Consider the following 14,291-nt stretch of genomic DNA (forward strand, 5'->3'; position numbering starts at 1 on the left):
ATCCAACAAAATGATGCTCAATTAAATGAGTTTAAAGATATTTGTGTAGTCTAACTAACACCTAATGAATCTCAACGCAAATGTTTTGAGGTTAGCGCGAAAACTGATAACCTAACACAACAACAAGAGAAAAGGCAATTTGCAATAAGAGGAAAAGATTAAAAAATAGGAGAAAGGAAATATAATATTAAAAAAAGAAATTAATATTGTAATTGATTGTATCCCGTCCGATGGCATCACGGCACTCGCCGACTCGTGCTAGACGGACCACATGCGTTGTCGAGATGGAGCAGTCAACCTCAATGGAACTTAAACCCTATTCCGTGTTCGTGGGTCCGGTCGGGTCAATTCGTGAATCGCGCCTGCCGTGTCCGAATTGAAAATCTTGACCCATTTATAAAAGTGGATTTAATTTGAGTTAACCCGTTTATGCTCGTATGGACCCGAATTGGATCCGAACCCGATCTATTCACCCGAATTAACACCCATTTATGCTGATTTTTTCCAATTATTTATCAAGGAAGATTCTTAGATCCCGCAATGAAATGGTTCCTTACAGCATTAGTACTTTGTCCGAGTCACACTATATGACTATACCAGGAAAATCATGGCCGTCGGATTGGAGCCGCTACGAACTTAGCGTAAATATAGCGAGAGACAGCGAGCGCGCGCAGGGGAGGACAAAGTGAATTCATCTTGTTCTTCGTATTCTTGGCTAATTTTCAGCAGGAAAAACTCTCTGAAGACCTTGAATTGTAGTTGGGAGAAGGCGCGGATAAGGGGGAGATCGGCCATGGGACAAGTATTTCGGAAGCTCTTTGACACCTTCTTCGGGAACAAAGAAATGAGGGTTTGTTTTCTGAACTTTTTTATTGTATCTAAAAATAGCATATGTTGTTTCATGCAACAACTGTTTTTGGCCTTCCCGCGTAGATTTGCGCTTACTGGTTTAGTTATTGGGATCAAAGTCATGGCTGATATGGCGTGATTTATGTCTTGGTTTCGGATTAGGATGCCTTCTATGACTGTTTGGGGTCTTGGGTTGACGAAAAGTTTTAAGCTGATATTGTCTAGTTGCTTGTGAAATCTGCTGGTCGATGTGGCTTAGGAAACAGCGGACTTGTTTTTAGCAATTATTTTTCTAGTTGATGACAGATTTTTTATGATCATATAACAAATCTGGGTTTTGAGAAGGACGTGCCTGAAGAAACTCTTACTTCTGTTATTATGGTTGATTTACATGTTTATATTCAAAATTGAAGAATACATGATATAATACAATAGGGTGAGCTCAGGCAAACTTGCTGTGTTATAATTCACTGAAAATATTATGTTGAGAAATTATTGTATAGGCATTTTAAGGAAGAAATTATTTTGAAAGAACATAATTAGAAAAATGGTAAGGTATATTCTCGATTGATTGAAAAAGATGAAGTGAAATTAACTCGGTAGAAGATGCATGCAGGTAAAACTTAGGTCCATATTTGATATCTATTGAGATATGAAGTGTTATGTAGCCAATTTGGCCATATTGCCGTGATTTCATTAGCAAGTATTTTCAATAGAAATTTGAAGAATAAGATGATACCCAAATGACTGGAAAATAATTATTTTTATACCAATATTTAAGAGTAAAGTGTACTTTTAAGATTGTGCTTATTAGATGAATTAAATTTATGATATTTTAGAATCAATTTGGTTTCATACCAAGAAGGTCCATCTTATAATCAATTTTTATGTTAAACAATTAATGACAAAAGTATGGAGAGAAGAAAAATTATCTTTATGTAATTTTTATTGATCTTTTGAAGGAATGATATGAGAATTGATTTGTAGAGTAAGGTAGAAATGTGTGTGAAAAAGATATGTTGAAGTTATTAAAGAAATATATGCTGGAGTGTTGGCTAATATTAGAAGTAGCTATGGAGTTATCAGATAGTTCCTAATTATAGTAAGATCACATCAAGAATCAACATTACCTACAAAAGATATTCAAAGCGAGGTGCTTAGTGCATGATTTTTATAGATGATATAGTTTTTACTAGTGATTCATCAAGTGGAATAATGCAGATAGAACAATGAAGAGCTCTTCGAGTTACTAGAATAACACTTGAGTATGATATGCAATTTTAGGTGGGATCATATTAACATTTATCAATATATATTCTTTGATGATAATGTAATAGTTAGATGTAATATGTTTAACTATATTGGTACTATTACACAAAAGAATGATGATATAAATTTCAAACTTTAGTTGTGTTATTCAAATGGAGAAGTGCTTCAAAAGTCTTATGCGATAGGAGGATATGATGAAGTTTTGAAAGGAAATTTTATAAAATTACAATTAGACCAATGATGTAGTATAAATTTGAGTGTTAGTCAATAAAAAATTATTGATATTTAAGTTGAAAATGATAGAAATTAGAATATGTTTAGCACCAATGGTAGCACTCAAGAGGAATGTTATGTATGGATTGGTCCATATTTTAATCTTGCATATTCTTTCACTGTACTTTCTTTAGTTTCTTGAATAGCTTTTATTTCCTTTGGTGTGCTACTTTGTGTAGTCATTATTTTAGTCTTGCGTATTCTTTCATTGTACTTTCTTTAGTTTCTTTAATTTGTTATTTTAAAATTTTGAGTTGGAAAACTGAACTTTTTCACTAGACATGATCTGATATGTTGAAAATCATGACTACTGAGTAAAGATAACTCATTGCATTGTTTCATATTATGTATGATAATTTTCGTTTTCTTTAGAAGTTGCCAAGCTTTTTATTGTTTCAGATATAACTTATCTTATGAAAAGTTCGACGGCTTCTTATAGGGACCCTTGAGCAAGTTTCTGTTGGAATTTTATTATCTCAATCCATTTTTTGAACTTAATGTTTAGTCTACCGGTTTAGCTTGCTGCTTAGTCTACCGGTTGAGCTCGCTTTCTATGAGAAAAATGTTGTGCTTTATTTGTGCTTTTGTCATAAAAAAATTCTACTGCTTTTGATTGCTGCTCCAACATCTATATCTATAGTTTTGTATGAATGAATACCTCCATCTTCTACAGGTTGTGATGCTTGGACTGGATGCAGCGGGTAAGACAACTATATTGTATAAGTTGCACATTGGAGAAGTTCTATCTACAGTTCCAACAATTGGTATGATTACAAAATGAACTCTATGTTTTAGGTTTATTTTAATTGCATTAGCCTTGGCTCTTTCATAAAGCCATATCCAAATGGCTGAAATAACGCTAATGATGATGAATATATTTGGTCCTTAATAATCATTTTCCTGCACTAAGCCATGTGTGCTGCATAAAAAAATCTGAAATTCTAAAGTGATAGCTGCGGAAGTGGGCTTATCAAATGTTTTTTAGTGGTAGCTTGTAACTTGCCCATTTTTATCCTGAAATGGCTTGTTGTGGATGACTTTTAATTAAGCAGGTTACTTTTTTTCACCTACTATTTATAATATTTTCCTATCATTTATGTGTATTTTTAAAGTTTCTGTACAACCTTGTATAAATTTTAAATTTGAACTTGATATATAATTTTTAAACTTCCACTTCATTCTTCATATGGTTTTAGAGAAATTCTTTATTCCTTTTCTGTGTTAAAACCACTGCCTTATGTTGGCGTTATAATCTAAAGATTCATGCGAGGCTATCTTTTTCCCCGGATAATTTAGTGTAGAGAAGTCAAGTGGCATGTTCTTTAGTGTTTGAGGCAATAAATCTCACAAGCACATGACATGTTATTTTTTCCTAGTAAAGGACTAACTGTAAGCAGCTTTACCTTAACAAAACTCGTAGTTTTTCATTGATTCAAGACATATCAAGCATTTGTATATACTTATCTAGTTTCTTTTTCTCTCTTCCATTCTGTAGCTTGTCAAATTCAACTACTTCGTCAATTGCTTCACATTCTAAGATCCTAAGTGGGGATATGGAGCTTTTCAAGTCAAAGAGAGAAAAAGTTCTCCATTTTAGGACAATTTTTCCAATGAGCATTACTCTTACTTTAGATGCATATAGAGATTGTCAAAGTAGTTTGTAATGAACTTTATGTTCCTCTTCCAACTTGCTTTATACAATGCTTCCCCACTTATTGTGCTTGCGCCTTGCCACTAAATATTGGGAGTAGATAGGTATTAAATGTTACGTTCAGATTGTTAAATATATACATAGACCAAATGAAGGAATTGACCAGGTGCTAGGCGCTACTCTACGAGTATAATATATTATTTGTACCCTGGAGACTGATGAAAGATGGGTATTAACTATTATCAGGTTTCTTAAACGCACTTCCTGATGTGTATAATCAAAGAGTCTTATATCATGGGTCTCTTTATAATAATATCTAACATTTGAATCTTCTTAATATTCCAAAACTTGCCGAATCTGCATACCATTTGAACTGCTTTTTGTTTGATTAACTTATTAGACCTTGTGCTTTATTTTGTTGTTGTTGCTATTGTAGGTTTCAATGTCGAGAAAGTTCAGTATAAAAATGTGATTTTCACAGTCTGGGATGTTGGTGGGCAACAGAAATTGAGGCCCTTGTGGAGGCATTACTTCAACAATACTGATGGATTGGTAAATTTATTTATTTATTTTGGATTCCTATTCTTATATTTTCTTTCCTATGCTTTTTATTTTTTCTGCTTGTAAGCTATTGCTATGGCCCTGTGTGGGGTCTTCGTTTGTTTGGTAAATAATCCTTCTTTAGCACATTAGAAACTGCTTTGATTTTCAAAAGCAAAGTTTAGATTGTGTTGGCCATTAAAGAATTGAAATCTATGACATTACGGATGCTTTGATTTTGTGACAGAATATTGTGCTCTCTTGAGTTGCTACAACTTGTGCTTCGGGCCATGTTAGGAGCCAACACTTAGACATTATGAGTGGCAGTTTGTTTCACTCTAAGCCAACAGAACCAAACTTAACCACTTTTACATCTATAAATGCAGGCGATTTATAGCTTATGGGATGCATATATGAATGTAATTGCCAAAAGCAGTTGTGTAGTATGTGGCATAAATCCAAATCTCAATAGATATCTTATCTAGACCCGAATATCTCATGGTTGGCCTAATTATACTTATATAAGAACTCTCCAAATCTTAATAGAGACCTAAGGCTTTATATCTTCGTTAGAGTTAATTCCATTTTGCCTTTTTGGAACAATTTATGGTATATGTTATTATTTTGTTAATGCATCTAACTTAATCAAAGTTGGTATATCTCTTATCCCTTAACATAGCTATTTTATATATCTTCTTTTTACTTATGAAGTTCCCAACTTATTATATAATTATACAAATGCTGCTCACTTTCCTATTTGCAAAGCTTCTAGCACATTTATAATAATTGTAACACAATGATATTTAATTTCGGCCACTCCTTAAATGCACATTACTTTTCTTTTATAATTTTTTTAATATCCTCATTCCACCTATTAATCTTTATTTTGCTCAATAACCTAGTATGAAGCCTTTCATATTAGCTCATACTACTAGATCCTATACATTAATTAAAGCAACCTTTAATAATTATGTTTTTTTCCTTAGAAATACATTTATAGTAGTTCATGCATTTTCTTTTAAATTAGCATAAGCATTAATCTCATTTATGGTGACCTCAAAGTTAATTAACTTTATATCAAACATCCAATCACTAATCTTTTTCAACTCAACAATTTGTTCTCTAACCTCCATCTACTATCATTCTTATTAAACCTCTCATATTACAATAACTTATAATATTAGTCAATGTCTCACCTATTCTGACCTTTTCATTTAGTTTCTTTTAAACATAAGATACTATCTTCTTCTAATCATTTTGTTTACCAAGTGATGTAGAACGGAATTGATGGCAGCCACCAAAACAAAAGAACCCAAGTGCAAAAGGCAAATTTTTTTATTATAATTCCATCATCTCCTAATACAAGAGCAAAGGCCTCTATATATAGGCCTTAAAAGAAACTAAAAGACAATTTTGCCCCTTGGGCTTACATAAAACAAATCCCTTAAGTAAGGGTAAAAAAGAAAAATGCATAATTAAATAAAAATTACAATTAATAAAATAAGATAAAATGAAGGGATCTTGGTCGTCGATCTTCAGCTCCTCCTCGGATAGGCATGGACGGTTGGATGTCCGCATCACCAAGTCTCTTTCCTTTCCATCCAAAATCCTCATATTTAATGCAATAAAATATTATCGTAATTTTAGACAAAAAAATATTTTACCCATATTTCACCACAATTAGCTAAGAGATAGATAGAGAAAGGGAATGATAATTAAATTTGGAGAAAGATTTATTTGGTACATAATTGACTTAGAAATTAGAATGATACAATTTATGCTTAATTTGTATCCAACATACATCCATAAGGTGCCATATAGTTCCATAAATTTTTAGAAAACATGAAGGACTTGAATGTGCTGGTATTCAAGTGTTTTATTCATCTAACCTTCTTGAGTTTTCCATGCTTCATAACTCAAATAAGAAGCTGCTAAAGCTTCAAATTGTACGTTTCTTTATTGCAGATCTATGTGGTTGATTCTTTGGACAGAGAAAGAATTGGACAAGCCAAAGCCGAGTTTCAGGTTTTTAGCCCTTTACTTTAGTCTATTTGTTTGATAAACTTTATAGACATTATTTTATCTGTATCATCCGTTTTATGTCTATTTTTTCTCCCTTGGACTGATCTGTTATTTAATATTTTTTCTCAACAGGCAGTTATCAATGACCCCTTGATGCTCAATTCTGTCATACTAGTATTTGCTAACAAGCAGGACATGGTAAGTTACACTGTACCTTTTACACACCCAGAGAGAGAGAGAGAGAGAGAGAGAGAGAGAGCGCTAACCTATCCTAACTATTTTAGTTAGGTTTACAAATCCTTATTTTCCATTCAAACAATTGTATGCCATATCTAATAAAGTTTTTCCCAACACCAAAAGCGATCCACGCAGATCACTTTGATCTATTGGCTCTCAACCAAGAGGTCTTCGATTTGAGTCTTGCGTATGTGATGTGTGTGTGAATTTATCTTAATTCGCCTAAATGCCCCCATAAAAAAAAAAAATCATCTATGCCAACATTTTTAAGCATCCGGGGGATATGAACATAACATCACTGTTTAATTTTTCCCATAATAATAATTTTTTTTAATCATGCCCTCGCCTATGAACATCAAACATACCTCTTTTTCATTTTAGTGATGCATGAATCAACAAATTGAAGTGCTTTTCTTGCATATTCTTGATGAGCCAGCATTTATATATAGATGTAGGAGGATTTGTTTGTGAAGCAATAAGCCCCTTTGATGTCTCTTCATTTACAAAGAATTCTCGACGTGAAAGGCAACGTTTTGCTCAAGATTGTTAAGAATAAAATGCATGCCGCCATTCATGCATCACTAAAATGAAAAAGAAAAGTTTGTTGGTATCATAAATTCGGAGGGTGAAGCAGACTAGTCTTAGAGTTCACATATTAAATTCCTGAAAATAATTTCCTTACAATGCTAGGATTCTACTAACTAAATTAACTCATCAGGCTATGCGTTTGGATTAATTATTTTGTGCAGACGCCGAATGCCGTCCGGAGGCCAATCAGAATGCGCCATATCACCCTGTGCTCGGTACCGCGGCTCGGTACTACTCGGTACCTCTCTGTACTGCGGCCTGGTACCGCTGATATGGCACATTCTAATTGGTCTCCAGATGGCGTTCTACGTCCGGTCTCGGCACAGAATAATTTCTCATGCGACTGACCTTATATTTTCTTCTTATCAGAAAGGCGCAATGACTCCAATGGAGGTCTGTGAGGGCCTAGGCCTCTATGACCTTAAAAATCGAATATGGCACATTCAAGGAACATGTGCCCTTAAAGGTGATGGCCTTTACGAGGGTTTGGACTGGCTGGCAAGTACACTGAAGGAACTACAAGCTTCTGGACGCCCAACTTCCATTGGCACTTCAACATTCTGATAGCAAAATTAAAGGTATATTGATCTGTCTTCTTCTTCACATAAAATCTCCTTCTTTTCCAACTTTCTGAAGCATTTTTGCGTCATTTCATTGGAGCCTTACATGCTTGAAGTTCTTTTTTATGCCTTTGCAGAATCTCTGAGATCTTCAGGCACGCGATATGCTCCCATGGATGAGGTCGCATGTTTGAGGTTTTTGTGTATGGAGTGTGTAAATTACTTAAAAAAAGAAATGGAATTTTGTTTATTATCACTAATATTTTATGAGGGTTTTTTTTTAAAAATCTTTTTGTGTAAATAGACTAATTGTTTTGGGATTTATTAAATTCTGAAGTTGATTTTTTTTCTGGAAATATTGTATTTGTATGAATTGGAATGTGAATGAGGCATTCTGGAAGTAATCTTTTTTGCTGGTTTGTGAGATAAAGGTGCATCTGAGGAATTTTTATTTGGTCCGGTGTAAGGATGCAGAGGAATATCCGGTTGTAGGCAAAATCCCGCCTATACAGAGGTGTACCGAGTTTTTCCAGTTTTTGGAAAAACTCGGTACACATCGGTATAGGCGGGATTTTGCCTACAACCGGATGTTTCTCTGCATCCGGTCGGAGGACGTAATAATTGTTCGCATCTCAGAGACATCTTCTATCTTTTTATGCGGCAATTCATTCTGCACATAATTAATTTTATATTATTTTCCTTTCAAATATAAATTTAGATCTTCGATCTTGATTGATTTGTAATTTATGAATAATTTGATAATTTAAAGTTTGTTTGATGTAATTTTCTTACGATTTTTAAAGCAATTTTTTATATAAAAATTTCAAATTCAAAATATTTTTATATTAAAAAATTGCTTTAAAAACAGTAAGAAAATACTCTCAAAGTAAACCTAATGTTTTGTTTGGGACAAAAATTTTTTTTTTTTACATTAAAAAATAGAAGATTTAAATTGGAAGGCATCGAATAATCTTAATCAAGAATTCATATTTAATCAAATCAATGATGAGTAGTTTAGTCAAATCTTGTCAAGAAACTCTAGTTTATATAATATATGAGCTATAATATGAACTTGAGCTCAATCTTATAGCACCGTAAACCTGACCTATAAGCTAATAAGTTCAGTTTAAGTCATCTCATGAGTAGAAATCTAAATAAAAATATAAAACTATTCACATATTTATTTATTATAGTAAATTAAAATATCTTAATATTTTTATGCTCGTAGTGTTAGCAATAAACTCGATATTAAATGATTACATGAGAAGTTTTTTTTTGATATCACGAATTGGTGCTTGAAATGAAATCTATGTATTTTAATATGATGAAATATTATATTAAGACAATTTGATATGTTTCAAGGTTATATTTATACAATTTAATAATAATTTTTTATTCAACCTTTGATTTTTATTAAATTACACCCAATGTTTTTCTTATTACTATTTATTCAAATCTGGCTATTGCTATTGCTGTTTTGCAATGAAATTGTGTGCATTTTATAATTATTTTTTATTTTTCGACAAATAAAATAGTGATTTTGCTTGAAAAAAATGCCAATTTTAAGCCCTTCTTTTTTACTTTTTTATTTTCTTTTTAACACTCCACTCGCCTTACACGTGTACAGTCCTTCCACTTTACAGTTGTCTCTTTTAACCTCTTTCCATGACGCAAAAAACGATTAGAAAAAGCTCCGGCGTCTTACCGTTTTCGTATCCAACACGTGGCCAACGGTTATATTTTTTGAATTCAAATCAATAGAGGAAAAAAAAAAAAAAACTCAAGGGGAGCGGCTTGCTACTACCTCGCCACAACGGTCATATTTTTAAACGGAGCTCAATTTCAATGCTTTTATAAAGGCAACCTTCCACTGTCCTCTTCTTCTTACAATTCTTTCTCACTTACTTCTTTCAGAGAGATTATACGCCTTCTCCATGGATTTCCATTCCCTCGCCAGAAGAGACTTGCAGTTCCTCTGCAAGAAGAACCGCGTCCCTGCCAATTTGACCAATGTGGCCATGGCCAAAGTCCTGGAAGCCCTTGAAACCGTAAGTCCCTTTCTGTCCTCTCCTTCTCTCCGTTTTAAATTTTTATACCTTCTCACCCTTAATTTTGAAATCTAGTTAAAAAGATTTCTCAAATTTAAGGCATTATTCTCCATTTGAAACAGGTTGAGGGGATCGAGGAGATCCAAGAAGCCCTTGGATTCCAATCTTCCAAGATAAACTCGCCGGAGTTTCCTCATTCTTGCCGGAGGACCTCTTCACGTGGACTCACGCATGGAGACCAGCCTAAGATTCAGGAGCAGCAGCAGCCGAGCCCTTTGTCCGGGTTGCACCAGGTGACTATTAAAAATATGGAGATCGCAGAACTGGCACCCCAGGAGGATGGGATCCAAGAAACCCTTGGATTCCAATCTCTGAGCTTAAATTCACCGGGGCTTCCTCGTACGGGCAGGAGGGCCTCTGTTCGCAGAGCCGCCTTTGGAGACGAGCCCAGGATCCAGCACCAGAAGCCAAGCCAACTTTATCGATCCCGTCTGGCAGCAGCCAAAGACTTGGAGGTCACAGAAATGGCCTCCACCGAAGAGGAAGGGGAGAATAAAGAAATTCCAACTATTTTTCCCAAGACTCCGACAACAAGGAAAGCCGCTAATGGAGTGGAAGCTCGGAGCTCGAGGAGAAGGGCTAATAAGAATAAAGAAATCGAAGGTCAGACTGAAACCCCAACGACAGTTGAAGCGAAGGGAAGGAAAGCAATTGGCGTGGCTACTCGCCGAAGCACCAGATTGTCTTCAAGAAAGGCATTGGAAGAGACGGCCACTACTCAGTCTAAGAGTAGAAGCAGCAGGAGGGAGAATTCGGCTGTTAAGATGGAACTTTTGGCTAAAGAGGATACAGTGGAACAGGAAAAGGAAGAAAAGATGGAAGGTGAAATTTGCTAATTAGTTTTTGATGATTTCTTTTCTTCTCCTTTTTCCTTTTTTTTTTCAGTTTAATAGGGGTTTTGATGTTGCGGTTCTCTTTCATGTAGATCGTGTCGGGTATGGCAATTCGTGTGCTGTTATTGTTGAAGAACATGGAAAGATGGATCAAGAAGCGGAAAGTTATGAGTTTTCTTCTTTTATAAATGGAGAGAACTCAAAGAACGAAGTTGAAAATGAATGCGAAGCCACCTATGAATTTGTGCCCATGATCCAACAGCAGCAGCCCAGCCTGTGTCCTCGGTCGCACCAGGTAACCACCAAAGCTCAGGAGGTCACAAAAATGGCCTCGAAGGAGGTAGATGACAAGAAAAAAGCCCCAAAGCTTTTGTCCAATACTCGTCGAAACACACGGTTGTCATCTAGGAAGACGGTGGAGGAGAAGAGTGGAGAGCACGGGATTGTTAAAATGGTGGCTTTAACTGAAGAGTATGCAGAGGAGCAAGCGAAGCAAGAAGAGAAGAAAGGTGAGGACTTGTAATTGGTCTTGATAAATTTTTTGTTTCCTATGTTTTTTGTTATGTTGTGTTGATTTATTTATATTATATAAGTAGATCTTTCCGAGAAAAGCGATTACTGTGCTGTTGATCCTGTTGAAGAAGACGAAGAGAAGGATAAAAAACAAGAAAGTCATGGCTATTCTTCTTCTATTGAAGTCGAAAAGGGCGAATCCATTGTTGCACTTGTTGAGGAAGTCGAAGAGAACGGTAAACAAGTAGAAATCCATGGCTTTTCATCTTCTGCTCAAGGGGAGGAGACGAATAATGTAGTCGAAAATGGCAATTCAGCTGTTGTAATTGTCGAGGGAGATGAAAAGAGCGATCAAGAGCTAGAAATCCAGGCCTTCTCTCCTACAATTGAAGGAGAATATTCAAATTTAGAACGAACGAATGACGATCCCAATGTTCTTCTAGTTGAGAAAGAAGGAAGGAACGATCAAGGAGAAAGTTCTTTTTTTGTTGGGGAGAACTCCAAGGTCAAAGTCGACGAACCGTTCGAGTCTACGGAAGATGAGTTTGTTCAAGTTTCCGGCGACCAGTCGCCAAACACTAAACTTGTGGGAGAGTCCAACAACCTGGAAAGTGAAGTTTCCGGCGACCTGTTTCCGGCAAATGATGAAGTGGAAGATTCCTGCGACCATTCCTCCGACGTCAAATTGACAATTTCTACCGTTTCGGACAGCTTTCTTTGCAGTGAGATGCGCCCGTTGATCCACGAAGCCATTGTTTGTACCCAAGGATACCGTAAGCTCGATGAGGAGGAAGAGGGACAGCTTAGTATGCTCTTCACCGAGATGACTCTAAAAGAACCGGAGGAAAGTGATGCTTCGCTGGAACCAGTGATAGCTCAGGAAGCCTCTTTTGCCCCCACAAAGTTGCCGGCGGGAATGGTGATACCTCAATATGCCGACATTGTTTTCTCTAAAGATGATTGCTCCTCGCCAGATTTGCCGTCCGCACTGGATGTCCTTCGGCTCCATTATGAGAACGTTGATGCTATAACTAATCTTGGTTATGAGATCTCCGCCATGGATGCCATCAGAGAATCACCGAAAGAAGTAAAGGAATCAGACATCGATTTATCAAGAAAAATTGCTGCTGTTTCTGAAGAATCAATCGACGCTGACCTCCTAGACGCTGGAGATCTTATCACCAATGGTTCCGTTGATGTACAAGGTATTGAGTCCCGGATTCTGGTTTGTTCTAATGATTTTTCGGCCGCAGATCCTACCATTGGATTTCCGGACGATGTAAAGAAGAGCAGCGGACATTTCCCCACTGAATTACCGGAGGTGATTAAGGAATCATTTGAAGATAACCTTATGGACTTCAGCGAACTCGCCGCCAATGACTTCGTAGGTGAAACTTTGGAAGGTTCCTTTTTTGAGCTGCAGATTCCTGTTTCTTCTTCTGAGCTATGCCCTGAGTTCTCAACCATATATTCTACAATCGAATTGGCTAGCGTCGATCACCTAAGAGAAATCCCTGATGAATCGGTTGAAGATTACCTCCACAAACTTGTCACCAAAGATTCTTTCAATGTGCTTTCCGAAGGCGGCTCTTTCGAGCAGCATAGTTCTGTTTCCTGTGCTGAACTTTGCTCTGACTTGTCAACGGTAGATTCTTCCATTGAATTCAAGGCGGCTTTGGGAGATCTACCCAGTGAAATCTCTGCTTTAATTGATGAATCAGTTGAAGCTGACCTCCCCAACTCCGACGAACTCACTGCTGAGAACTCACATCAGATTCCAGTTTCTTCCACTGCTGAAATCGGCGCTGCCATCAATGCCCCTACCATTTCTTCCACTCCCAAGCTTCCATGCGAGTCAGAATCCATGTTTCTGAAGGAGCTATCAATAGTTCAAACTCAGTCATCTGAAGAAACTGGCATGGCTGCGACTGAGACCAAGACCAAAGAAGCCTTGGAGGAGGAGGTTTACCTCAAAGACGATAACTTGGAGCTTTTGAGTTTGACGAAACTTAGGGCAATGTACAAACATATACTGAATGGTTCAAAGACAGAGGTAATTCAGTTGTTTTCAAATTCATTTATATCGCAAGTTTTGTTCTCAGCTTTATCTCCCTTACTTCTTTGGTTCCGTAGCAGGAGAGGAAGAAATCTACGATCAAACCAGAAGATTTGGAGCGTTTGAGCAGCATCAAACAAGATGAAGATTGCAAGCAGAAGATGAATGATGACATGATTAAGGTACTCGCAATCTTCCTCAATTATTTTTTTAGATTGACAGACCATATTTTATCGGACAAAATAGATCTAACACCTCGTACTTCTACTTGCAGTCGGAGAGCAAGAAATCTGTGATCAAACAAGAAGACTTGGAGTGCCTGAGCCGCAGCAAGCTTGATTCAAACAAGCAAAAGTTGAATGACGATAAGATTAAGGTATCTGCAGAACCCATCTTGATGGTATTTTGATGATTTGAAATTAATATATGAAGTTGAATAACTCTTTTTTTTGTTCAAATGCAGTCGGAGAGAAAGAGAACTCCGCTCAAGAGTCTGAATTACAGCACTTTCTGATGTGTAAAGATGAAGACTGCATTATGATGAGATTGATCTAATTAGTGTTATGTTTTAGATTGTTAGGGCTGTGAAACCAAGGTTTCTCCAGCCACTATTTGATCATATCTTTATCTTGAACTCAACTAGGAATCGATAGTAGTTTGAGAAGTTTTTTTTTTTTTTCAGCAATGAGTAAAATGTTGAGTTTCATTCTTTAATTATGTGCCTGTGGCCCTGTGCTCTCCATGACATCTTGGTGCTTGGCTTGTGGACTATAGTAGAATTCCTTAAATTAA

The 14,291-nt window shown here is 36.1% G+C and overlaps 1 protein-coding gene and 1 long non-coding RNA gene across 2 annotated transcripts; both read left to right on the forward strand.

Annotated features, from left to right (window-relative positions):
* Positions 1-606: 606 nt before the first annotated feature.
* Positions 607-8,334, forward strand: LOC110115155 (ADP-ribosylation factor). Its single transcript, XM_020848295.2, has 7 exons — positions 607-850; positions 3,065-3,155; positions 4,479-4,594; positions 6,548-6,607; positions 6,737-6,802; positions 7,799-8,007; positions 8,127-8,334. Exons 1-6 carry the CDS (start codon positions 794-796, stop codon positions 7,991-7,993), a joined length of 585 nt encoding a protein of 194 aa, XP_020703954.1. The 5' UTR covers positions 607-793; the 3' UTR covers positions 7,994-8,007; positions 8,127-8,334.
* Positions 8,335-13,218: 4,884 nt separating this feature from the next.
* Positions 13,219-14,099, forward strand: LOC110115154. Its single transcript, XR_003702250.1, has 3 exons — positions 13,219-13,681; positions 13,774-13,875; positions 13,963-14,099. It is a non-coding gene; the product is annotated as an uncharacterized LOC110115154 (long non-coding RNA).
* Positions 14,100-14,291: the final 192 nt, after the last annotated feature.

Source organism: Dendrobium catenatum, unplaced genomic scaffold (genome assembly GCF_001605985.2).
Source record: "Dendrobium catenatum unplaced genomic scaffold, ASM160598v2 fragScaff_scaffold_1220, whole genome shotgun sequence".
In the NCBI taxonomy this organism is placed as follows: Eukaryota; Viridiplantae; Streptophyta; class Magnoliopsida; order Asparagales; family Orchidaceae; genus Dendrobium; species Dendrobium catenatum.

Excerpts from the sequence above, each read along its gene's own strand:
- LOC110115155 (XM_020848295.2), top strand. The coding sequence starts at position 794 with ATGGGACAAGTATTTCGGAAGCTCTTTGACACCTTCTTCGGGAACAAA. Across the intron at positions 4,595-6,547 it reads TCAACAATACTGATGGATTG|ATCTATGTGGTTGATTCTTT; the intron begins GTAAATTTATTT and ends TCTTTATTGCAG. Across the intron at positions 6,608-6,736 it reads AAGCCAAAGCCGAGTTTCAG|GCAGTTATCAATGACCCCTT; the intron begins GTTTTTAGCCCT and ends TTTTCTCAACAG.